We start from the raw sequence: 27262 nt of genomic DNA, 5'->3' as shown, positions 1-27262 counted from the left end.
TTGGATTTCTCTGATGATGAGTGAAGGTGAGCATGTTTTTATGTGTTTGTTGACCATCTTTCGATCTTCCTCAGTGAAGTGTCTATTCATTTCGTCTTCCCATTTGTTATGGCTTTATTTGACTTTAGGGGGCTCAGCTTTCTGAGTGCTTTGTATATTTTGGATATCAGCCCTTTATCTGATATGGTGAGTGAAAAGATTTTTTTCCAGTCAGTTAACTGTCTTCTTGTGTTAAGTAGGGTTTCTTTTGCCATGCAGAAGCTTTTTAGTTTAATGTAGTCTCATTTGTTTATGTTTGACACTAAAGTTCTTGCCATTGGAGCTCCATCTTCGAAGACCTTTTTGATATATAGGTCTTTGAGTGTTCTACCTATTTTATTCTCAATAAACTTTATAAATTCGGGTCTGGTTTCAAGGTCTTTGATCCATTTTGAGTTGACTTTTGTATAAGGAGTGAGGTATGGGTCAATTTTGGATTTCTTACATGTGGTTTTTTAGTTGTACAACACCATTTGTTGAAGAAACTTTCTTTGTTCCATTTCAAATTCTTGGCTCTTTTGTCAAATATTAGTTGGCTGTATATCTTGGTGTTTATGTCTGGAAATTCTATTCTAACCCACTGGTCTGAGGTCCTATCTTTGTTCCAGTACCATGCTGTTTTGATCACTATGACTTTATAGTATAGTTTCAAGTTAGGTAAGGCGATGCCACCCAGCTTCTTGTTTTTCAATATGTGTTTGGCTATCCTGGGTCTTTTGTGGTTCCAGATGAATTTTATGATTTATTGTTCTAATTCTTTAAAGAATGATGTCTGAATTTGGATTGGGATTGCATTAAATCTATATAGTAGTTTGGGTAGGATAGTCATTTTGACTATATTGATTCTACCTACCAATGAGCATGAGATGTTCTTCCATTTCCTTAGATCTTCAATTTCTTTCTGGAGTGTTTTGAAGTTTCCCTGGTATAGGTCCTTCACTTCCCTTGTAAGGTTTATTCCTAGGTACCTTATATTTTTTGATACTATTTTAAATGGAGTTGTGTTTTTGATCTCTCTCTCCTCAACTTCGTTATTTGTATAGAGAAACGCTACTGTCTTTTGTGTATTGACTTTGTAGCTAGCCACTTTGCTGTATTGGTTAATTGTTTCTAGGAGTTTTACTGTGGACTCTTTAGGGTTTTTGATGTATATTGTCATATCATCTGCAAAAAGAGATAGTTTCAGTTCCTCTTTCCCAATTTGGATTCCTTTGATTCCCGTCTCTTGTTGGATTGCTATTGCTAGGACTTCTAAGATTATATTGAATAAGAGTGGAGAGAGTGGACAGCCTTGCCTAGTGGAAATGCTTCTAGTTTTTCGCCGTTAAGGATAATGTTGACTGTGGGCTTTTCATAGATAGCTGTAACTATCTTGAGGAAGGTTCCCTCTAACCCTATTTTGCTGAGTGTTTTCAACATGAAAGTGTGTTGGATTTTGTCAAATGCCCTCTCTGCATTGACTGATATAATCATGTGGTTTTTGTCTTTCTTGTTGTTGATGTAATGTATGATGTTGATTGATTTGTGTGTGTTGAACCAACCTTGCATTCCTGGGATGAAACCCACTTGGTCATGGTGTATGATCTTTTTGATAAAGTGCTGGATTCGGTTTGCTAAAATTTTGTTGAGAATCTTTGCATCTATATTCATTAGTGAAATTGGTCTGTAGTTTTCTTTCTTGGTGGTGTCTTTGCCATCCCTGGGAATGAGTGTGATATTAGCCTCATAGAAGGAGTTGGGAAGGATTCCTGTTTCTTTGATGGTTTGGAAGAGCCTGTGGAAAAGTGGTAGTACATCTTCTCGGAATGTTTGATAGAATTCACCTGTAAATCCATCTGGACCTGAACTTTTGTTCTTAGGGAGTTTCTTAATTACATCTTCAATTTCCTCTGAAGTGATTGGTCTGTTTAGGCTTTCTAGGTCTTCCTTATCCAGTCTCAGGAGATGGTATTTTTTTTCAGGAATCTGTCGATTTCTACTGGGTTCTCTAGCCTGAGTATACTTTTTCATAATATGATCTCATGATATGTTGTATTTCTTGGGGTTCTGTTGTAATCTCTCCCCGTTCATTTGTGATCCTAATGATTTGGGTGTTTTTCCTCTTTTTTTTTTTGGTGAGTTTGCCAGTGGTTTGTCTATCTTGTTTATTTTTTCAAAAAACCAACTCCTGGTCTCATTGATTTTTGTATTGTTTTCTTAGTTTCCATGTTATTTATCTCTGCTCTGGTTTTTATTATTTCTTGCCTTCTAGTTGTGTTTGGATTTCTTTGCTGCTGTTGTTCCAATTCCTTGAGGTGATCCTTTAAACTGTTGGTTTTGTATTTTTCCTGTTTCTTGACATAGGCCTGTATTGGTATGAGTTTCCCCCTAATTACTGCTTTTGCTGTGTTCCACAGATTTTGACAGGTTGTCTCTTCATTATCATTTGTCTCAAGGAATCTTTTTATTTCTTCCTTGATTTGCTCTTTGTTCCAGCTGTTGTTGAGCAGCATGTTGTTTAATCTCCAGGTATTAGTTTTTCTCCATTGCTTCTTCTTGTAGTCAATTTTTACCTCTGTTGCATAGTGATCTGATAGGGTGCTTCTAATGATCCTTACATTTGTGGTCTTATATAGGTAGATTTGTAACCTAGGACATGGTCTATTCTGGAGAAGGTTCCATGTGGGCTTGAGAATAATGTATATTGTATTTTCTGGGGATAGAGGGTCCTATATAAGTCTATTAGCCCTAGATTTTCTAATTTTTCATTTAGGGCTCTTATTTCTTTGCTGTTTTTCTGTTTGGTGGATCTGTCCACTGGTGATAATGGAGTATTGAGATCTCCTACAATTATCACATTTTCCTTCATATGTTTCTCCAGGTTTGCAAGCAGTTGCCTCACATATTTTGCTGGCTCTACATTAGGTGCATAAATATTGACCAGGGTTACTACTTCTTGATCTAGTGTTCCCCTGATCAGTAAGTAGTGTCCTTCTTTGTCCCTGATTACTTTTTTGAGGTTGAATGGAATTTGGTCTGATATAAGAATGGCTGTCCCTGCTCTTTTTTTTCTATTAGCCTGAATAATTACTTTTCATCCTTTTATTTTAAGCCTGTGTCCTGTAGTTGTAGGTGTGTTTCTTGCAGGCAGCAGAAGTCCAGTTTATGTTTTCTAATCCAGTTCTCTACTATGTGTCTCTTAATGGGAGAGTTTAGTCCGTTAACATTTAGGGAGATTATCGACAGAGAGGACTGTTGTGCAGTTGTGTTGTGTGGGGTGGTTGTTGTTACAATTGGGGGTTTGGATTATGTAATTCGTCTCTGAGTAGGTCCTTTAGAATCGGTTTTGTTTGAGTAGATAATGCAAATTCATTTTTGTTTGAGAATGTTTTTAGTCTGCCTTCCCATTTGAATGAGAGTTTTTCTGGATATTGGACCCTAGGTTGGAAATTTCTTTCGTTCAGGCATTTAAATATGTTGTTCCACTGTATTCTTGCTTTAATTATTTCAAATGGGAGATCTGGTTTGATTCTTATGTCCCTTCCTTTGTATTTGAGGGTTTTTTTCCCTTATTGCTTTAAGAAGCTCATCTTTCTCTTTGTTTTTTGCCATTTGGATTACTATATTCTTGGTGTTGGTTTATTAGGGTCTATTTTATTAGGGACTCTCTTCACTTCCTGGATTTGCACTGAATCTTCTTTCCAGAGGGTGGGAAAGTTTTCTGTTATTATTTCTCTGCTACTTGTTCTTCCCCTTTTCCTATTTCCTCCCCTTCTGGTATACCCACAATTCTTTTTTTTTTTTTTTTTTTGTTCTTTTTTTTTTTTTTTTTTTGGTTTTTGGGCCACACCCTGTGACGCTCAGGGGTTACTCCTGGCTATGCGCTCAGAAGTTGCTCCTGGCTTGGGGGACCATATGGGACGCCGGGGGATCGAACCGCGGTCCGTCCTAGGCTAGCACAGGCAAGGCAGGCACCTTACCTCCAGCGCCACCGCCCGGCCCCATACCCACAATTCTTAGGTTATTTCTTTTGTCTTTCTTCATTAGGTACTGGACTTTCCCTTCCAGTGCTTTGCCTTTTATTTCATCGTTGGTTTCTTGGTCAGATTACAAAATCGTTTCTCTTAAGATTCATCACAGGAGAAAAGGTATTTCTGTTAATCTTCCCTACTATAGAAACCCCCAAAGGGGCCTTGATGCAAAGTCAGGACCTTTGGAATGGGTGTATTTACATAACAAACAGCCTCGCTCAGTTGTCCCCTACTTGCAACTGATTTCAGAGATTATTATCAAGGCAAGACTCAGATCTATATCATTACTAGGTTTTGAGCCAGATATAATAGTTTTGCCAATACCAAAAAAGGAAATTGAGTCAATATTGCCTCTAAATGAATCTCTACAAAGGGCCCTCTCAGATTTTACAGGAGAAATATCCTCCCATTATCCAGCAGGAAAAACTTGGGACTTTTTAATGAAAACTCAGTTTGTTATTTCTTCAATTGTTCAGGATTCCCCTATTCCCAATGCCAAATTTTTTTTTTACATAGATGGATCCCAAAATGGAAAAGGAGGAATAACCAGAGACAACATTAATATGACCATAGGTACCAAATATAAATCTGCACAGAAAGTTGAATTAGCAACGTTAATTTACCTATTAGAAAATGTATCTGAAGCCATGAATATAGTTTCTGATTCTTTGTACGTGGTAAATTTATGTCATGTGATAGCCACTGCTTCCCTTAATGCTAATAACTCGATCATACAGAACTTACTTAAACTATTACAGCAGCTTCTTTAAAAACGAACTGAGCCCATCTTCATCACACATATTAGATCCCACTCAGGTCCAGAACACCAAAAGGCTCACAAATCTATTATTTATGATATCTTTCAAGGACAATTCAAATCTATACTACAGTGTTTCATATGCCACCAAAAGTCTGAGGTTTATGAGACATTTGTTTATTTGTCTCTGGCTGTTACATCTACAGATAAGTGTACATTACAAAAATGCCTCTCTGAATTTTTTAAAGAAGAAGAGTTAAGGGATGACAACAAAGTTCTGTGCAACAGCTGCAAAACTAGGAGGGATTTTTCAAAGAAAATGTACTTATGGAAACTGCCACCAGTACTTATAATACACTTGAAATGTTTTGCTTTTGATGGCAAACAAAGAAAAAAATTGCACACTTATGTGGATTTTCCTTAAAAAGACCTCAATTTAGTAGAATTCACTTCAGAGAATAAAAGCAAGATTAAGAAATACAACTTATCCTCAGTGTCAAACCATTATGATAAAGTTCACTATGGACACTGTACTTCATACTGTAAAATTGCTGCAAAACAACACTGGATCGATTTTGATGACAAGAAGATCAAAAAAGTCCCCAATACATTGGTGAAATCCACAGCACCATACATCCTGTTTTATACTTCTTAAAAATCTACAATGAACACCAAATAATCATTTCACTTCCTTATCAGTTGCTATATCAGGGGTCCTCAAACTTTTTAAACAGGGGGCCAGTTCACTGTCCTTCAGACTGTTGGAGGGCCAGATTATAGTAAAAACAAATATTATGAACAAATTTCTATGCACGCTGCATATATCTTATTTAGAAGTGAAGAAATAAAATGGGAATAAATACAATAGGTGGCCCGCGGGCCGTAGTTTGAAGACCCCTGCATGCTCTAGGATTCTTTCCACAGGCATGATCAATGAATATGGATTGAAAATCATGGACCTCCAATGTGTTTCCTTGTATGATGGATTTATGTCTTAATTTCATTATTGCTAATGAAATCTTACAATTTAATTTAGTCAAGGTTCACCTGAAAGAAAAATTTCTCATCATATTAATGTTGTTTTTCTTTCTAGGTATAGTCACTTAATGACTTTCACTCTTTTTATTATATCATCATTGCTTTATTTCCCTCAATTTAGGTTTTAAGACACTGACATAATGATAATTTTTAGGTGGACTTTCTTCACAGTGCTTCTTGCCTATGATTGATTATGATAGAGTTACTGTTATACAATAACTTTGTGTATATACTGGTATACACTTACAGTAGAGTTTTCCATGTTTGTATTATGCATGAAATTCTCTTTCAGATCTGCTCTGCTCTGCCACAAAACCTTTTTTATTTGAATTGAAAATGATATATCTAAATAGTTGCCAGCTATTACATTTTAAGGCACTTTTAGTTGATTCAGCTGAATTCTTTTTTATTTTACTCTATTTTGGACCCTTTCCAACAAATATTTTTTGGTATGAGTGAGTGTTATGGCCATATTTTTTGTGAAGTCTGTATGTGTATGTCTTGTTCAGTGTCTGTCTGTTTTGCATATTTTGTATATAGTTTCCTTTTTCCTAACTTAGTCTTCCCCAATTTAGTCTTCCTTATCCTTCCTTCCTAGTCCTTAACATTTAATTCTCAGGATTCCCTTCACATGTGCAACTCATTTCCTTCACCCACAACTACAAGCCTCCTGATTTTGGCCTGAGGAAGAAATCCGTGGCTGTTGGAGTTTTGTACCATGTTTGCTGCAAACTTGTTGGAAATGAAGCCACCTGGAATTTGTGTCACAATATAACCCAGAGAAAAGATCCATGGATAAGACCCACAATTTCTGGATCCCAGTTAAACTGTGCTATCTAAATTTTTGGTTTTCCATCCACATACACAGTGCTATCATTGACCATTTCTACAACGGCTACCCCAAGATTGCACCGATCCCAAAGGAAATGCAGAAGCCCAACCAACTCATGATGGCTTCAACCCGTTTTTCCAGACCCATCAAGTGTCTTTTGCCAGTCTTCTCAGAGTTCCAGACCCCTCATCTTTACAGATTGATATTGAACTCTGTAGAAATTTCACCTTTTGGGGCCTGGAGAGATAGCACAGTGGTGTTTGCCTTGCAAGCAGCCGATCCAGGACCAAAGGTGGTTGGTGCAAATCCCGGTGTCCCGTATGGTCCCCCGTGCCTGCCAGGAGCTATTTTTGAGCAGACAGGCAGGAGTAACCCCTGAGCAATGCCGGGTGTGGCCCAAAAACAAAAAACAAAAAAAAAAAAAGAAAGAAAGAAAGAAAAGAAATTTCACCTTTTGTATTTTTCTTATAATTGTAATACTTTGAATTTATATTTGGTACTACACTTTTTTTGACTATTGTAATTAATGTTTTTCTATTTTAGTTTTTTATCTTAGGAATTGATGTTGTATTACATTAGGGTTTTGCTTTCTTGATTTTAGGTTAGTGGGTTAGATATTGTTGTCTATAATTTCCTAAATGATATTTTTGTCTGTTCTCAGGGGTTTTTTTTGTGTGTGGGGGGGGCACCATAGGCAAAATACTAGTTTTATAGGATTTCCATTCATTTTGGATGGGCCCTCAAGTTGTTTATTTACACAGGGAGGGTCTCTGCCTTAAACATTTTGTTTTGGTTTGTGACTTAAGCTCCCATCTATAAATAATCGACCTTATTGGTACATCAATTTCGGACATCATATGGACTTCAGCCTGGATTAAGAACTTGGATTAAATTCAGAAGCCTATTGATCATCATTGCAGTGGCCCCCACTGTGCAGGAGGTATATGCTTCTTCCTCCAAAATAAGGGCCTAGTTCAATGACCTCAAAGGTAGGATTTCTGGTCTACCTGTGTTGCAAGTCAGCCCCTGAAGAGGTTGACTGATGGAGGGATGGAGGATGAGGTCTTTCCCCTCTAGCTCGGTGCATGCGTCTGCCACCTCGTCCAGCCAACGGTTCTGAGGTGAAACGGCAGGTAAACAGTTCGCAGACAGTCAGGCTTGTGGAAATATTAGCTTTATTCGGTGGACAAGACTGAAGTACAAAGACTCAGCATAAGTTCCAGCCAAAAGCCTCTCGCCTTCCACAGACCCTTGTTTTTATCCCCCAGAATCAGGTACCACTCCATGGTGGGATCAGATACCACCCAATGGTGGAAGCAGAATCAGGTACTACCCTAGGGTGGGGACAGAATGCCAGGTCACACCCTAGGGTAGGGCACAATCACCATCAGGGTAGGGTAAGTAACATAATAATACCCTAAAATATTTACATACACAACAACCTGGACTTGAATAAAAATGGGTTCGGAGAGACAGCATGAAGATAAGGCATTTGCCTCACATGCAGAAGTTCATTGGTTCGAATCACAGTATCTACCAGGAGCGATTTCTGAGTGTGGAGCCAGGAGTAACTCCTGAGCACTGCCAGTTGTGACCCAAAAACCAAATACCAAAAACCAACAGCAACAACAACAACAACAACAAATAAAGAAAAGGTGCTTCTTCTTGCCTGCTACACAACCTTTCTGGCGTCTCTTCGAAGGATCTATATACATCTTAGATTTATCTTCTCAGGAGCTTGTAGTTGATTCCTTGATACATGTTTCTGGTTTTAGACACCCTGTGTTTAGGTTAGAAATTTTTCTTTACATTTTCCTGTGATGTGCTTATGCAAACAGCCACTCTTTTATTATTGACTAGTATTTCCTTTAATAATTGTAGACAATATTGTTTGTTTACTAAAAACAAATGGGGAATTGTTGTGTATGTAAACATTTTATGGGATTATCATGTTACTGACCCTACCCTGATCGGTGATTGTGCCCTACCCTAGGGTGTGACCTGGCATTCTGCCCCCACCCTAGGGTAGTACCTAATTCTGCTTCTACCATTGGGTGGTATCTATCCCACCATGGAGTGGTACCTGATTCTGGGGGATAAAAACAAGGGTCTGTGGAAAGCAAGGACCTTTTTGGCTGGAACTGAGGCTGAGACTTTGGACTTCAGTCTTGCCCACCAAATAAAGCTAATATTTCCACAAGCCTGATTGTCTGCGAACTGTTTACCCACCATTTCACCTCGGAACCATCGGTTGGACAGGGTGGCAGACACATGCTCCGAACTGGAGGGGAAAGACCTCATCCTCCATCCCTCCATCAATCAACCCTTTCTTGGGCTGACTTGCAACAGTTTTTTGTTTGCAGTTTTCCTTCGAGTTCTTCAATGTGCTTCTCCAACTGTGTGTTTCTGCTCGTAAGGCTTGTTACGTTGTCTTTTAATTCTTTCAATTCCTTTTGTATGGAATCTCTCGTGCTCTTTAACATTTCTTCTTTAATTTGGCTGATTTTTTCATCCATAGATTTCTTTTTTTTTTTTTTTTTTTTTGGTTTTTGGGCCACACCCGGTAACGCTCAGGGGTTACTCCTGGCTATGCGCTCAGAAGTCGCTCCTGGCTTGGGGGACCATATGGGACGCCGGGGGATCGAACCGCGGTCCGTCTCCTAGGCTAGCGCAGGTAAGGCAGGCACCTTACCTCCAGCGCCACCGCCCGGCCCCTTCCATAGATTTCTTAAACTTAGTGGCTAGCATTTCTTTCATTTCTTTTATCAATTCTTGCATTTCCTTTCTCATGGCTGCTTTTAGGTTTCCTTCCCATGGATCTGTGTGTTTTGGTGGACTTGGAAACTTGCTAGGGTTTGTCTCCATATCTCCAGATGTTAGGGTTCTCCTTGATTTACCTATATTTCTTTGCATTTATTGGTGTGGCTTGGAGTGCAGTGCCTTCCAAATTCAGCCTGCTTTGGCCCCCTGTGGCTTGGAGATGGGTCCCCTCCCTGAGTGTGGTTCTAGAGGGGTCTGTTGTGTGAGCTCACTGAGGTTTGGCTCCTCCTGTGCTCTCTATGTGCATGGCCTGATCCATTGCTTTTTCCTTTTGTTGCCAGCTAGTGCAGTTCCTCTCCTGGTCACAATGGTGGAGGGCGTCGTTGAGCCTAGCTTCTTTGCCCCCCCCCCAACCTGGATGTCAGCTCTGCCACTTCCTTCAGTGGGTCTGGTCAATTCTCCTTATTCCTGCCAGCCGATGATCCTGACCACAATGGTTGAGGGCGCTGTTGAGCCTAGCTCTCTGTCCTCCCTGCCCTATCTAGGAGTCAATAGAGCTCCACCCCCTCTGAGTCTCAGCAGAAGAAAGTCCTGCAGCCAAACTCACCCAGCAGCTGCCCTCAGCCCTTGGGGAGTCTCAGGTCTACTCCAGGGATCAGGGGGGCAGGCTTCTCTAGGTTAGCCAAAGGTCCAGGTGGCAGGCCCAAGCTCACTCAGTCTATTGGTCCCAGCCCTCCCAGTGGCACAGAGTGGGTCTGGCGCAGGCATTTCTGAGTGGCTATGTGCCAGGAAACTGCACTCCCCTGTCTGATCTCGGGTCAGATGTGGTGATCTCTGGGGACAGGCGCACAGGGTGGCAGACACGGGGGTTTCTGTGCGCCCACGTGGAGCAGCCTCAGGGGAATGCACTCACCCTGGGGACAGGTGAGCAGGGTGGTGGACACGGGGTCTCTGTGCACCCAGGTGGAGCAGCCTCAGGGCACTGAACTCACCCTGGGGACAGGTGCACGAGGGGTCTCTGCACGCCCACGTGGATCGGCCTCAGGGGAATGCAGAGGTCTCTACACAGGGTTTGTGGTCTTAATTATTGGTGTCATTTGCCTTCCCATGCTGACTCACTTGTTAATATCTGGCATTAAAGATGTCCATATAGAATTGGCCACCCCCCACAAATAAATAAATAAACAATGAAACAGAGAAATGGCATGACCTCTGTATAAGGTACCCTAGCCTAGAGTCCATGACTAAGGGAGGGAACTAGGTTCAAAAAAAGCCTTTGGTTGCCTGTACCCATAATTGCAATGAGATGCTTAGGGTAAAGGGGATATTGATAGAGGTTATGGCATCAATTTGCCCCTCTCATTTGAGACATAGTTTTACTAGCATCCTAAGAACATCACTCTGGGTCCCTCTAAAGACCACCAAGACTTGGGGCTGGAGATATAGCATAGAGGTAAGGCATTTGCCTTGCATGCAGAAGGACGGTGTTTCGAATCCCGGCATCCCATATGGTTCCCCAAGCCTGCCAGGAGCGATTTCTGAGTATAGAGTCAGGATAACCCCTGAGTGCTGCTGGGTGTGACCCAACAACCAAAAAAGAAAAAAAAGACCACCAAGATTCTGTAAATCAAAACGGTTTCCTAGTGACCAAGTACATGTGCCGAGGCCTGATTATTCCAGGCCTTCCTGGGTCAGAATAGAAATGCTACAGGAGATAAGTATGTGAAAATTACTGAAGAATCAGAGCATCCAGCCCTGAGCCATCCTACTTGGCTTTAAAGATAATCTTAGAATCAAAACAAAACCCAATTTAGGCATGCAGTAAACACACACATGATCCCCTAGAAACAGGAACTGGGCATTCAAGCCACTAAGCTAATTCAGCATACTTAGGAGACTGAGAAATTGAGGTATTGTTAAATTCTAGGCCATAAATAAGTGGTAAGAGATAAAAAAAAGTATTGTAATCATTGTATTAAAGAAGATGTCAATGAATTCTATAGAATGCTTTGATATTATACCTCACAGAAGCCACGTTTTCCTGCTATTTAAACCATTGATTATTCCCTTCTTCCTTGCCAACCCTGAATGATTTGCTAAAGTAAATATATAAAAACCCTGCTCTTTGAGTGAATAAACGGGATCCAAACTAGATCCTAGCTCCTCTCTTGGTGTGAGGTCTAGTCACAATCTGCCGACTCTTGTGCCCACTCTCCTCAAGGACCCCACTGCTATTCCTGTGTTCAGCCACTCCTGGCTCCTGCCTAGCTCAGAACGACCTGTGGCAAAAGTGGGAGAACACAAAAAAGGAAGATGCCTTGCCTCCTGCTGTTTTAGCACATGTCCATTTTTCAGCATTGTGAGCTTGGGGAAAAGATTGATGCAGAAACTGAATTTAAAGAAATTTATACATGACTTTATCAGGGAGTTTCTGAGAGCATAAGCAAAATTAATTGGGAAGCTGACAGATGCAATCCAGAGACAGTCTAAGTATAAAGAGACTCAATAATACCTGCAAAAAGCAGCATTCTTTGAGAATGCTAATGAAGACTGTCAGGCTCTCTTGTGCCCCATCAGAGAAAGTGGAGCTGTTATGGGTTATTTATTTACTTTTAGTTTGGTAGCCACCCCCAGTGCCATTCAGAGGTTACTTCTGGCTCTGCAACAAAAGTTACTTGTGGCAATCCCGGGGAACCCTATGGGATGCGGCCGGGGGTGGGGGCAAACTTGAGTTGGCCCACTAGAAGGCAAATTGTCTACCCACTGTGCTATTACTCCAGCTCCTTATTATGGGTTATTTAAAGACGCATTACAATGTTGGTTCTATCAAACATCAGGCACTGTTAATGCTGTTGATGCCTTTGTAATAAACATGGTTTATTTTATAAAAATCAAACTCATACTTGAGAAAATCTAGCTCCACCCAGATGTTCTAATCTTCCTAACACAAATTCAGAGTCTTAAACTCCATTCTGCTGTGAATACCATGGCTTCCTTCACTGATCAGAGGGATGAACTTTAAACCAAATTTAGTGCCAGGAACATACATTAACAATGGGTTGGAATAAACATATTGAGAGATGCGATTTTTTTTTTTGGTTTTTGGTTCAACTTGGTGGTGCTCAGGGGTTACTCCTGGCTCTACACTCAGAAATCATTCCTGGTAGACAAGGGGGAACATATTGGAAGACAGTATTCAAACTACTGTCTTGGAATGGCTGTGTGCAAGGAAAACACCCTACCACTGTTCTATCTCTCCAGCCCAAGATATCATTTTAATAACCTTCAGAATTCCATTCCTATCAGGGCATTCTGTTTGACTCACGTGTCACTGAAGACTTTGTACATGATGCTGAGGCAGCTGCTGGAGCATCTCTAGCCATGTTGAGTGTGGCATTGGTGGAGGATAAGTCAGCAATGAGTAGAACAAGGCACTAGTGATTTTCAAAATCTTAGCTTGATAAGATAATAAAGAATGTAAAATCTATCCAAAGAATCAGACCGAATTCCAGTAAATGTCGTAAGTATTGACATGTACAGCTTCAGTAACACTATTGCAAACCACAGTGCTTAAAAGAATAAAGGAAGAGAGAAAGAGAAGAAAATTATCTGCCATAGAGACAAGAAGGATGTGGAAAAAGGTGGAAGGGACTTGGGGACATTGGGGTTCTAAAAGTGCACAGGTAAGGGGATGGCTGTTGGACATTGTACAGCTAAAACTCTATCATGAATAACTTTTCATCTTACTGTGATTGAATTAAAAATTATTTGTTCAAGGGGTGTTCTTTGTATGACTAAAACCAAACTACAATCATGTTTATAATTGTGTTCCAAAAAAGAAATGAAAATAACAAAAATTAAAAAAATCTTTAAAAATTATTCATTCATAGGGGCCTGAGTGATGGCACAGCGGTAGGGCATTTGGCTTGCACACAGCTGACCCAGGACAGACCATAGTTCGATCCTCCCCCCACGTCCCATATGGTCCCCCAAGCCAGGAGAGATTTCTGAGCACATAGACAGGAGCAATTTTTGAGTACCGGTATATAGCCAGGAGTAAACCCTAGTGTCAGTGGGTGTGGCCCAAACCTAAAAAAATTTAAGAATTAAAATAATTATTCATTCATAACATATATATCACTTAATAACTGAATTAACTGGGAGGCAGGAAAGGTTTATAGGGTTTCCATGGGTCATTCGTTTACTGAGGGAAGTAAATTTTTTTGTTGTTGTTAGTGTTTGGGTCACACCCAGAGCGCTCAAGGGTTACTCCTGGCTCTGCACTCAGAAGTCACTCCTGGCAGGCTCGGGGAATCATATGGAATGTCGGGATTTGAATCACTGTCCGTCCTGGATCAGCTGCTGCAAGGCAAATGCCCTACCACTGAGCTATCTCTCTGTCTCCATGAAGGAGGTAAATATTTGAATTGGATGTGTTGGTGTTAGAATTTTGTATAAAGAAAATGTTTAATCTGATTTAAAATAATGGTGCCTCAATTAAGATAGAAAAAATCAATGACTCAAACTCGTGCATTGCCTATTGTGATATCCAGGATATGAAGCAAAACAAATATTCAATCATAGATTAATGGAAGACTAACTTGTATTACATATATATTACGGACATACATACAGAGTTATAGAAATGATTATATAAAGTTACAATGTGAATAGAATTGTAGGGTATCATTTGGAATGGGTGGGTGATTTTGAATAAAGAATAAAAGAGTCTGCCTGAGGGGAAGGGATGAGAAAAAGAGGCAGTGAACCAGAGAAGTAGTAGCAAGAGGAAGATGCTTGGAAAGGCTTAGCATAGAAGTCATGTGAGGAAATGCACATGGCAGATAGGGCCATAGAATAAACCGAGCTGTCTCCGTTGGAACTTTAACTGACTGCTTGTGATTATTTCTCCACCATTTTCCTGCTTCTTCAGACCTACCAGCTGAAAGGCCTACAGGCGCTGTGCTGAGGGAGGCCTCACCCAACATGTGGACGTTAGACTTTATATTTTATATTAAATCAACAGAGTATGGGCCAGAGAGATACAGAAGCAGCGTTTGCCTTGCAAGCAGCCAACCCAGGACCTAAGGTGGTTGGTTCGAATCCCGGCATCCCATATGGTCCCCTGTACCTGCCAGGAGCTATTTCTGAGTAGATAGCCAGGAGTAACCCCTGAGCACCGCCAGGTGTGGTCCAACCCCCCCCCCCCCCAAAAATCAACAGAGTATGGTCTCATGCTTTCAATCAGCCACAGACATTTCAGAAGGAACCTGAGTGACCAGTTTTTCTTCTTGAGTTGGGCAGGTTATTTTCTCCTTCATTAATAGGCAAATAAATTGAAGTCTATTGAATTAAAGACAGAGGTTTACCCAGATGACATAAACAATTAACTAATTCTTTCCTACAGTCACTGTGAAAGCACACCGCTCAGCATTCACTGTAAATTGAAAATCTTCTATCTGCTCTCAGTGACCATAGGTAAAGTTCCCTGTCCCTCGACCCCTCGACTGAAAAAGGAACTCGGAACTTGGCCCAGTCAGGGGAGTCTTTCAACCCCTGTCTCTGTCCACAAGTGTGGGCTCACAGATGTTGCTGGTGAAGTCTGGGGACAAAATGAGGACACCTGAGACATCAGAGAAAATCTCCTGCAAGGCACGCAGATACATCTTTCTACCTACTGAATGCACATAGGGTGTGGCAGATCCCTGGACAAGGGTTTGAGTGGATGGGAGCTATAAACCCTGGTAAAGGTAATGCAATCTGCGCACTGAAGTTCCAGGGCAGAGTCACCCTGACTGCAGTCAAGTCCACTAGCACAGGCTACATGGAACTGAGCACTCTAAGAACTGAGGACATGACCATTATGACTGCAAGAAACAGTATGACAACCCACATTCTGAGTGTCAGACCAGAGGGATAGTAGCTATGCAAGATGAGTCACACAGACTCTGAAGCCTCCTGATTTCCTGCAGAGTCAGGGCCTGTGGCACAAAAAGGGGCTCACAGATCTGGTCAGTTTCACAAAACTACAAAAGGTGATATTTCAAACATTCCACAGATCTGCATAAATTTTAATCCACACAAAGACAGAGACCGAGATAGTGAGAGTAGAAAAGAAGACTGACAAATAGTAGCTATTATCATTGAACAATGATCATTGAAGAATGAAAAGCAAGTATGTTTGGGAGAAAACATGCACTAATTAAATCTGTAACTTTATTTTTGTTCCTAAATGCCTGTGCTTGGAAATGTGTGTGTGTTTTGTGTTAACACACTCTAGGGATTAGAAAAACACATAAGGAACTGTGGTCTCCTTCAAAAATGTTATCCACACCAAGATAATGTACCCAGATATACATAACAACCAACTAATTATAAAACAAAGACATCAAGAACTCTTGTCTGTCCTCTACCTAAACTCGAAAAAGATCAATATCCTTTCACTTCCTTTGTGGTTTAACTCTCTTTAAAAGCCATGAAACAAATATTTTCCTTTGAATATTGTGTTAATGTAATCATATTTAGTTGCTTGTCTTGCTTCCCTTATTTACACCCATTGTATGTTTTTAAATTCCAGGCTCTGTATCAGCATTGTTTTAAAAACAAAACAAAACACATTATGTCATTGTGTTTGTTTATAGTTTGATTCTACTCATTGTTGGCTAAACACGCACAGAAATGATTCTGGTGAACTTTTGTTTCGAATTTTTTTAAACTATAATGGTATACTGTACTGTTTGTACATTATCATGCATATGAGTCACAAAACATGTATGTCTTCAATTTCAGCAAACGAGGACCATCTTTTTTTTAAACACACTATTAATTTCCAGATCCATCAGCTAAGCAGGAATGGCTGGAGGCGACATCTTACCCCCACCCTTCTACCCCAGGGTCCCTGCTCAGTCTCTCAAAGACATCAGCCTTTTGGGTGTGCTCTTCAGGGAAGTTCTGCTGCAACTTCTTGCCTTGCATAGATTTAGGAATATCCTCTTTGGGGCCAGAGCGACAGTACGGGGATCAGGTGCTGGCCTTGAAGGCCTCAGCTCCTGCATCCCACAGGGTCGGTCCTCAGGGGTAGCTCCTGAAGCCAGGTGAGAGGAACAGACAGCCCAGGGAGCCCAGAGTCTTTCAGCACACAGCCAGAGCCCAGAGCGAGCCCCGCAGGAGAGCCTCAGGCTGGCTCTCAGCGGGCGAGTTCGGTGGGCGGCGTCCGGCTCAAGCGCCAATCCAACTCCGAGGCCGCTGTGCCTCTCCCCCGCCCATGGGTCGCCGGCTCCCCGGAAGGCGCGCCGTGATTGGCCGGGCCTGGCTTCGCCCGCCCTTTTCGGCCGGGGCGGGTCCTGGCCCGGGCGCCTCGCCTGTCTATCGGAGCTCCGGGCGCGCTGATTCGTCGGCCGCCGATCGGACCCGCCCACTTCCGGCCGCGGGGGGCGAGCCGCGCAGACACTCGCTGCGGGACCGTCGTCCGGCAGTGGGTGAGCGTTGCCGGGGGAGCCCCGCGAAATCCCGCCTCCGAGAAAGCGGGGAGAAGCCCGCCGGGGGTCCGGGGAGGCTCCTCCGGGCGGGCGCAGCGGGGCCTCCGTCCCTCCCCTGTGAGCGTCGCCGCCTGAGCCCGCCCGGCTCCGTCGGGTCTCCGTGCTCCGGGTCGGTGCCTGCCGCCGGCCTCCTGCTCCCAGCGGAGCCGGACGCAGCTCGGCCGCCTGCCCTGCCCGGCTGCGCGCGGCCGGGTCCCGCGAGCCCCAGGCTCCCCGCCGTCCTGGCCACTGGGTCGGGTCGGGTCGGGTCGGGTCGGGCGGCGTGAGGCCGTCCTTGGCCTGCATGGGCTTCCCGGGCGGAGGGCGCTGAGCGTGCGGTAGCTGCCTCGGTCGCCTCTCCTCTGCCTCTCCCTCTCCCTCTCTCCCTTTCTCTCTCTCTCCCTCTCCCCTCTCCTCTCCCTCTCTCTCCCCTCTCCCTTTCCCTCTCCTCTCCCTCTCCCTCTCCCTCTCCCTCTCCCTCTCCCTCTCCCTCTCCCTCTCCCTCTCTCCCTGTCTCTCTCTCTCCCTCTCTCCCTCTCCCTCTCCCTCTCCCTCTCCCTCTCTCCCTTTCTCTCTCTCTCCCTCTCTCCCTCTCCCTCTCCCTCTCCCTCTCCCTCTCTCCCTTTTCTCTCTCTCTCCCTCTCTCCCTCTCCCTTTCCCTCTCCCTCTCCCTCTCCCTCTCTCCCTTTCTCTCTCTCTCCCTCTCTCCCTCTCCCTTTCACTCTCCCTCTCCCTCTCCCTTTCCCTCTCCCTCTCCCTCTCCCTCTCCCTCTCTCCCTCTCCCTTTCACTCTCCCTCTCCCTCTCTCCCTCTCCCTCTCCCTCTCCCTTTCCCTCTCCCTCTCCCTCTCCCTCTCTCCCTTTCTCTCTCTCTCCTCTCTCCCTCTCCCTTTCACTCTCCCTCTCCTCTCTCCCTCTCCTCTCCCTCTCCCTCTCCCTCTCCCTTCCCTCCCCTCTCCCTCTCCCTCTCCCTCTCTCCTCTCCCTCTCTCTCTCTCTCTCTCCCTCTCTCCCTCTCCCTTTCACTCTCCCTCTCCCTCTCCCTCCCTCTCCCCCTCTCCCTCTCCCTCTCCCTTCCCTCCCCTCTCCCTCTCCCTCTCCCTCTCCCTCTCTCCCTTTCTCTCTCTCTCCCTCTCTCCCTCTCTCTCTCACTCTCGCTCTCTCTCGCTCTCCCTCTCTCCCTCTCCCTCTCCCTCTCCCTCTCCCTCTCTCCCTTTCTCTCCCTCTCCCTCTCTCCCTCTCCCTTTCCCTCTCCCTCTCCCTCTCCCTCTCCCTCTCTCTCCTTTTTCTCTCTCTCTCTCCTCTCCCTCTCTCTCCCTTTCACTCTCCCTCTCCCTCTCCCTCTCTCCCTCTCCCTCTCCCTCTCCCTCTCCCTCTCCCTCTCCCTCTCCCTCTCTCCCTTTCTCTCTCTCTCCCTCTCCCCCTCTCCCTCTCCCTCTCCCTCTCTCCCTCTCCCTCTCCCTCTCCTCTCCCTCTCCTCCCCTCCTCCTCTCCTCGCCGCCGGGAAGTCCGTTCACTGCTTCTCCCGCTTCTTGGACCGTGCAGAAGGCGGGGGCGGGGGGGGGGGCACACCCAGCACTGCTCAGGGCTTTACTGCCTCTGCACCCGAGAGTCACCCCGGTGAGGTCGGGGGCCAGATGCGCTCGAACCCAGGGACTCGGTGCTACCATGGGCCCCGTGTTTTTGGTTTTTGGGGGGTGCACCTCTCAGTGCTGAGGACTTACTCTGCTGAGAGATCTCTTTCTACAGGGCTCTAGGCCACTGTATGCCCTTTGGCTCTGCTCAAGGCTAGCACCTTTCCTGCTGTACTCTCTCTGAGATCACCGTGCAAAAAAGTGGGTTTCATTTGAAATAGCTTCATCTGTCTATATTCGTTTCTGTTGCCCTTGTCGATGGAACCATATCGTTGAAAATACCAGTATTTGAAGTTTTGTAGTTAGAACAGCATATGCCCGAAACCCTACTATGAACAGCTTTGTACATCATGATGTCTATATACCAAAAATTGAAATGTTGGAAAATACTTGAAACTTGTCTTGCTAGGCCCGTGGAGGGGAGTATGAAGAGCTGGCCACACCTGGAAGTGCTCAGGACTTACTCCTCCTGGCTCGTTCTGAGGGATCACTCCAAGTAGTGCTCGGGACCCTATGGGGTGCCAGGGATAGAAGGTGAGTTGATTGAGTACAAGGCAAGTGCCCTGTATATTTGACTAGGTGCTCTGGAAGAGAAATCTTTGCTCCATATCTCATCTCCGCACTGTTTCTTTTTTATGTTTTGGGGTTTGGTCACACTCTGTGGTACTCAGGGCTTCTTTCTGGCTCTGTACTCAAGAATCACTGCTGGCATTGATTCGGTTATACTTAGTAAAGCTATACACACACACACACACACACACACACACACACACACGATAGATAGATAGATAGATAGATAGATAGATAGATAGATAGATAGATAGATAGATAGATAGATAGTGCTTATACATAATTGTGCTGGGTCCCACATGCTTTATATGGTGCATGTCATTTAATCCTCACAATCCTGTTAGCAATGTGCCAGAAACTTTTGTTTGTTTGTTTTTGGGTCAAAACTGGCGGTACGGGGCCGGGCGGTGGCGCTCGAGGTAAGGTGCCTGCCTTACCTGCGCTAGCCTAGGAGACGGACCGCGGTTCGATCCCCCGGCGCCCCATATGGTCCCCCAAGCCAGGAGCGACTTCTGAGCGCATAGCCAGGAGTAACCCCTGAGCGTCACCGGGTGTGGCCCAAAAACCAAAAAAAAAAAAAAAAAAAAAACTGGCGGTACTCAGGGTTACTCCTGGCTCTGCGCTCAGAAATTGCTCCTGGCAGGCTCTGGGGACCATATGGGATGCCGGGATTTGAACCACTGTTTGTCCTGAATCGGCTGGCTGCGTGCAAGGCAAACTCCCTCCCGCTGTGCTATCTCTTTGGCCCCTAGAAACTTTTTTTCTTTTTTAAAGAAATAGACCTGGGGCCGGAGAGATAGCATGGAGGTAAGGCGTTTGCCTTTCATGCAGGAGGTCATCGGTTCGAATCCCGGCGCCCCATATGGTCCCCTGTGCCTGCCAGGAGCAATTTCTGAGCCTGGAGCCAGGAATAACCCCTGAGCACTGCCAGGTGTGACCCAAAAACCAAAAAAAAAAAAAAAAAAAAAAAAAAAAAGAAATAGACCTGCCAGATTCAAACCTAAATATTTGCCACTATTTATAGTGTCCCCCTGACTAAGAACACATAAGTCAGACAGGGAATTCTATGGCACGTGCAATGTCCACATCAGGAATAACAGCATTGAAAATAATCTCATGATGCTGATTTTTCATATAATTTAATTAAGTACTGCGGTTGCCGAGTTGTTCTTGATTGAGTTTCTGTCATAGAATGTACACCACACCTCACTAGTGCCCTTATCCTACCACTAATGTCCTCACTTTCCCTCCCATCCCCCTACCCTTGCCTGTCTCTGGGTTAGACATTTTGCTCCTCTCTCTTTCTCACTCTATCTCCTTTTTGACACTGTGACTTGCACTATAGTTGATGAATGGGTACCATGTATGTCACTATCCCCTTTTGATTACCCAGTTCTAGTCCATCTAGGCAGCTTGCCACAAAGAGTGGGGAGTGCAGTTAGGGCAAAGAGAAGGGTCCACGAGAACAATGATAGATCCGGGTGCTGAAAGGGGATTAAGTAACATACATGGCCCCCCCTTCAGTAACAATAGTGCAAAGCACAGTGTCAGAAAGGAAGATGTTGCTGAGTTTTAATACTTTAAAAGAAAAGTCTAAACATAAACATCCCTTGAATGAAACAGAAGTAGGATCATATCTATAGAAACTTTGCTCCAGCTCCTCTGTTGTTTGGCTTCTCTTTCCTCACTAAAAAGAAACCTATAGTTTAGCATATAAGGGTACGCAGAAACCCCAAAGGCCCAGAGCTGCAAGGGTTGCAGGGCTGCAGGCTGCAGATCCCCATGGCTGCCAGGGCCCAGTGCTGCAAGCCTGGCAGGGGCTATTTGGGCCAGCTACATTCTGGGGCCTTGTGCCCACCCAGGAATGCCAACATGTAGTGACCCCACCTGGGACAGAGAGAGAAGAGAAACTAAGTACGCCTTTTATTTCTCCTTGAGTCTGAGGGAGAATTAGAAGGAGAGTCACCAGCTGCAGGTGGCTGGGGGAGGCCCTGGTTCAGAGAAGATGTAAAAGCGAATTGTTGCAAAGCATTTCTCAATGCTTAATCTCTTGCACCTGCAAGCCAGTAGGTCACCATTCTGGGCTCCCTCAACTGCCAACTGACTCTCTGTCTTCCAACTGCCATAACTTGTCTTTTTTTTTTTTTGACATAGTTGAAATTAAAATTTAATACTCTTATCTCATTTCTTTATTTTTCCTTATGGACAATCGTTTTCCAAAGCATTCAGAAATATTGTAATTTCTAAGTATTCCATGAACCGTCCTCAAAACTGCAATGTTACAGCAAACATGTACAAGTGATTCTGTATTTCTGGTGAGCTCCAGTACATGTTCCAACACGGAAGTGTGAAAGAAGGGTAGGAGTGATAGTACAGCTGATAGGGCATATGACTTGCAACCAGTTGATTTTGGTGAACCTACCATCCTAGATGGTATCCTCAGAAGCCCCTTACAAGTAACTCCTGAGTGCAGAGAAAGGGACTTACTGAACCTTTCCCTCAAATGAAACTAGATCTGTGATTCCCAGACACCTGAGGGAAAGGCAGCTGTGCTGAATGAGGAGATGACAGGGACACTGATGCCTCTTGACTTGCTCCTGCAGAGTCTGTGTCTGTGGCACAGATGGGGATCACAGATCTGGCTTTAGTTGAGGGAAAGGTTCAGTATGTCCCTTTCTCTTTCTATAATAACTAATAGAAAGGACCCTTTCTTTAAAACACATGCATTCATTCACTTTGTTTTGTTTTTAGGACACACAGGTGATGGGAAGGGATTAATCATGGATCATGACTCTGCACTCATGAGTTACTTGTTAGGGGCCCCTCTCTCTCTCTCTCTCTCTCTCTCTCTCTCTCTCTCTCTCTCTCTCTCTCTCTCTCTCTTTCTTCTTTTTCTTTAATATCTTTCTTTTTCTTTAATATTTTTATGTAAGCACCATGATTGCAGTAGGGGCCCATTTCCTCCCTCCCTCCCTCCCTCCCTCCCTCCCTCCCTTCCTTCCTTCCTTCCTACCTTCCTTCCTTCCTTCCTTCCTTCCTTCCTTCCTTCCTTCCTTCCTTCCTTCCTTCCTTCCTTCCTTCCTTCCTTCCTTTCTTTTTTAATATCTTTATGTAAGCATCATGATTGCAGTGGGGGCACATTTCTTACCATCCATAGTCCAGTTTTCCTTCTGCCCTCTCCTTTGCCTGGGCAGACATTTTACTTCTCTCTCGTTCATTTCTTTTCTTCAGCACTGGTTTTTCACTCCTGTTAATGAGGGGAACTATGCATATCACTTCATGTTTTTGCAGCACACAGTTCTTGTCCACAGTGATAAGTTTAAAATTATCGTTGTCACAGTCAAAGTGGTCCCTTCTGTACCCTAGCTGCACTGCTCCTTAATTCATTTCAAGCTTCTTACCAATGACTGGTATGTTTTCTGTTCCTCTGAACTGATCCTTCTTTTTCTGGGTAGAAATAGATTTACATTCCCTGATTCAAGTACAGGAGAAAGGATTTCCCCTTCCAATCCAGGAAGTGGCTGGTAAAGTAAATATATATGATTGTGTAGTGGCTGGAAGTAGTTGGAGCCTGGTCCTTTAAGATTCGGTTGAAAGTCTTTTAACATCATGCATTTTTTGCTTTCTCTAGTGCTGGACTAGAGTGAGATGTGTCATTAGGCTGGTCACTGCCCAGAACAAAAGTGTCAGGGGGTCAGGTGCATGCAGCAGATCTGGGGGGACGATTTTCTCTCCAGCAGTTCTTCGAGAAGCCCCTTTGAGTGCACAGAGCTGAGGTCTCAGCCAGGTGAACGGAGGTGGGCGCTGCACGATGCTGCAAGCCTGTGTCTCCCCTGGGTGCTCCCATCTAGCCCAAGGAATATTGGGGGTTTTCTACAGTTAATGTTCAGGGACCACCATGTGGGTCAGAGGCTCAGTATAGATGCCGGCCTCCGCACCCAGCGCTCACTCCCATGGGGCCCAGGAACCCCCCCAATTTTTATTTTCTTCTAAAAAATATCAAACGCTTCACGAATTTGTGTGTCATCCTTGCGCAGGGGCCATGCTAATCTTCTCTGTATCATTCCAATTTTAGTAGATGTGCTGCCAAAGTGAGCACAAGAAACCCCTTTCAAGACAAGTGCCCTCCCCTCTCTAATGTATTACTGTTACTACGGTCCTGGCTTTGGGATGTTTCCCAGAGAATAAATATGTCTCCTTCTATAAGTTGCAGAGCAATTCCCCCTCTGCATCATTCTGACCAGGTGACCCCAGGCTTTTAGAGAGAGTACTCTAGGGAAGGTTCTTTGTTCCGAGAGGGAGAATTTTATGCAAAATAGTGATTTTTGCAAGGGAATATTGGGCCACACCCAGCTGGGTTCAGAGGCACTTAGGTCCATCAGCAATAATATAACTTGTATCAGCAGCCTGCAGGTCAAATGTCCTCGTCTATATACTACTGCTCCCCCATCCCAAATATCTAGGCTGTGACTTTTTTCTAGGACTTTCTCCAATGGGAGTTACTGCTGCTATTCAGGAATAATCCAAGCTGGAGAAAATGGAGAAGCCATACCATCTGACATCCTGTACCCAGGTAAGGGGGCAGTATGGGCACTGAGAAGGATAGGGGTAGGTGAACAGGAATGCGAAGCCCCCCCAAATCTGTGGGACCCAGAGACGTTTTAGGAAGGAATCCAGGGACAGTGTATGGCTGCTGGCACTCCTTTGGGGGGGGGGTTGTCTCTGTAGTTTTAGTCCACTTTTGTCCTTGTTTGTTGTCTCGTGTTTTTGGGGAGCCAACGCTAGAATGTGCTCAGGTCTTCTTCCAGACTCAGTGTTCTGGCGTCACTCCTGGCAGGTCTAAGAGTCTATAAGATGCCAGGATCCAGGGTTGAACTCCTGGTAACATGAACTGGATGTTGGTGAGAAAGAAGACCTTGATCCCAGATTTCTGCCATGAAGCACCATTCCTGCCTCACCTGGGGAAAAAAACTCTTTGGTTTATTTCTAGTCTATGGCACCACAGCCGAAAAGGAATTCTTCTGGCTCTACCTTCTGTTATACACTCTGGGGCTAGGTGATTTTAAAGGGTGTTGGGGATTCAGTCTGTGATAGCCCATTCCAAGTTTAGTGTGCAGCATTGTCTTTGGTACAACATAAAGATCTTTTGTATTTTCTGCTGCTTCCAGATGCCAGGCTGATGCAAAAGGCCAAGTCTCCTATCTGTATCTGCTCGGGACCCTCCATGCCAGTTTGCAAACACTCCCTAGAATTCCTAACTCTAGGCTCCTGATGAAGTTTCTATCTTACCTGAAAAGGCACAGCAAGGTCCATTCCAGCATGTGCATTTAATTCTGGGCTTTGTCTGGTTTTAGTTTTAGATGTGCTGTGCTGTCAGTTTTGCTTTACATTTATTTTTTTGACACATTGGTAGTGCTCAGGGCTTTTTCTTGAGACTATATAGAGGATTTGCTTCAGGCGACTTCAGGGTACAATATCCTGTGTCTGGGATTGACATCAAGTTGGCCTTGTGTACCCCCACCCTGGCACTGTTGCTCAGATCCCATCACATGCAGTTTAGCTCTTATGTCCTTCACTCTACAGATTCAGGCTTCTCCCTGCAGCCACAATTTCCTAAGTAAACCAGTTGTACTTCAAAGTCTCCTTGACTTGTGATTTTAATTGGGAATCAGGAGCAGAGGATCTTCCTGGAAGCCATAGTTGCTGGGAATCGGCCATTTTACACCAAGAAGGATTTATTTGGGAGTGAACCATGAGTGCTGATAAGCCCAAGCACAGGTTTGATTCACTCACAAGACCCTGAATTTACCTTCTCCCCATTGTATCCTGGGCAAAGATGGGCTCTGGAGGTAGAAGGAGCTAGTGCTTGTTTAGTATTTCATCCATACCCAGAGTTGGTTTTTCAGCTTTCTGTTCTGTAGTCAGGTGTTTCACCCACCGGTGCTCAGTAATGCTACTACAGAGATTCGCCCTGGGTGGTCAGTGTGCAAAGCAACACAAAAACAAGAACCTTCTAGAATACTGTCTGCTTATCATGTTGACTGATCTGACGTTCCACGATGATGTCTGGGAACTATCCCCTCTGAGTGCCCAGGGAGAGAGGGACATGGAGGCTGGGTACTCACGAGGGCAGAGGACAGAGGCTCTGATTTCCCCTAGAATCTTGAGGTTTCCTGTCTTTTCCTCAGTGCCCTGGGTGAAGCTCGGCTCTGACCCCCTCCTTTGTGTGCTCAGGACATGGTGACTTTCCCTGACGTGGCTGTGAGCTTCTCCCCAGAGGAGTGGCCATGCCTGGATGCCTCTCAGAGGAATCTCTACAGAGAGGTGATGCTGGAGACCTATGAGCACCTGCGAGCAGTAGGTAAGAGCTTCCCTGGGGCTGCTGCTGTGGGTTACCTCCTGGGAAGGGGAGGTGCTAGATCAGGCAAGGATCTGGGTTCAAGAGAGGGCATGATTTTGCTGACCCTATTGTTCAGATCCTAGGTGCTATGTCCACACCTGTGTAAGGAACTCTGACCCTGAGATCAAAATAGAGCACTAGGCTTGAGGCCTTAGCCGCCTTTACCTTTAAGCAGTGCTTCTCAATTATTTTCTGTCATACCCCCTTAGGAAGAAAACACTTTTCGCGCCCCCTACACAACTGTAAATTGTACCTTTATTAAAAAAAAAAAAAACAACTTTAAACTGCAAAACAAAAATATATAAAATAATTTGAGCTGATTTTTTAATCAGAGGTGATTAATGGTGGATTAATGGCTACAATGAGCACATTTTGCAATGTATAGCTTTTCGAAGTGGGATTTGAAGCAGGTCATAGCAACACTCAGCTCCAGAGATTATACAGAGACCTAAACATGGGACTTAGCTTGTTATAACAGTGTTTGCCGAGGTCAAACGCAACCCCCTTTACGGAGCCTCACACCCCCCTTGGGGAGGGGCGTACCCTACTCTTTGAAAAGCACTGCCTTTAACAGTTTGACTTTGTTATTTGTTTCCTTTTTTTTTTTTTTTTTGTATTTGGACTATACAGACCGTCTAAGATTTTATGACACGAAGGTCTGCATTCAGCAATCACTCCTGGCGGGGCTTGTTGGAAGCTCTATGTCTCTGGGGTTCTAATTATTATCAACTCTGTGCCTGGCATGTGCCATACCTACCGGTTTATCATGCTAGCCTCCTCTTTCTTTCTAAGACACCTTAGGGCTTTGGTGATACTTGGTTTTACTCCTGGCTCTTTATTCAATGTTCACTCCCTGAGAGACTTGAAATTACAGAGGGTGCCAAGTGCAAGGACAGGACTGTCACATTGTTTTCACCTCTGCTCACTGTATTTTTCGGCCCCCTCAATTAGACTTTCATTTCAACCTGTTCTCATCTGTGCAATAACCAATGTGCCATAGAGAGCAAAGATTCAGTTCATCTGTGATTTGGCCACGTTCATTAGTGACCCAGCCTTATGCATGGACTGTTGTCCTCTTGTCACTAATCCAAGATTCATCCTTCTGCGGCAGGGTATTATGGGGAAAAGCCTGTGCTGATCTCCTGGTTGGAAGCAGAAGACCGAGGGAGGCTGCAGAGAGGCATGTATGCAGGTGAGTGTGAGAAAAGCTTTGTGGTCTCTGGGCCTGGGTTGGATGTGGAGCATCAGGATACTTGTGAAATGTGGGTTCAAGGTTTGGGGCTTGGGCTCCCACATCAGGGTTGCAGTTCCTGCTCTCATTCACTGTTCTTGAGGCTATTCACAGAATTATCATTTTCTTTCCTCTCTTGATTTTGAGGTACGCTCAGTGATGATACTTGGGGTTACTCCTGGCCCTGTGCTTCATGAATCATTTATGGTGGGCTTAAGGGACATTATGGAATGCTGGGAATTAAACTTGGGTCAGGGGCCCGGAGAGATAGCACAGCGGTGTTTGCCTTGCAAGCAGCCGATCCAGGACCAAAGGTGGTTGGTTCAAATCCCGGTGTCCCATATGGTCCCCCGTGCCTGCCAGGAGCTATTTCTGAGCAGACAGCCAGGAATAACCCCTGAGCAATGCCGGGTGTGGCCCAAAAACCAAAAAAAAAAAAAAAAAAAAAAAAACTTGGGTCAGTCACTTGCAAGCTA

At 44.4% G+C, this 27262-nt stretch overlaps 1 protein-coding gene and 1 non-coding gene across 2 annotated transcripts in view; one reads left to right on the top strand and one right to left on the bottom strand.

Moving 5' to 3' along the window:
• The first annotated feature begins 18996 nt into the window (after positions 1–18996).
• The window catches only part of LOC126018864 (zinc finger protein 585A-like), a 115067-nt gene continuing 106801 nt past the window's right edge, over positions 18997–27262 (top strand). The window contains exons 1-4 of the mRNA XM_049780959.1: positions 18997–19119; positions 23637–23728; positions 25390–25516; positions 26667–26747. Coding sequence (XP_049636916.1) covers positions 23693–23728; positions 25390–25516; positions 26667–26747 — 244 coding nt within the window. The 5' untranslated portion in view covers positions 18997–19119; positions 23637–23692. The remainder of the gene's footprint in view (positions 19120–23636; positions 23729–25389; positions 25517–26666; positions 26748–27262) is intronic.
• On the bottom strand, positions 23148–23254 carry LOC126019652 (U6 spliceosomal RNA). Its single transcript, XR_007499283.1, has one exon. It is a non-coding gene; the product is annotated as a U6 spliceosomal RNA (small nuclear RNA).

This window comes from Suncus etruscus, chromosome 9 (genome assembly GCF_024139225.1).
Source record: "Suncus etruscus isolate mSunEtr1 chromosome 9, mSunEtr1.pri.cur, whole genome shotgun sequence".
Lineage (NCBI taxonomy): Eukaryota > Metazoa > Chordata > Mammalia > Eulipotyphla > Soricidae > Suncus > Suncus etruscus.
The sequence above is the reverse complement of the archived record's forward strand: the minus strand, read 5'-3'. Positions and strand labels throughout refer to the sequence as shown.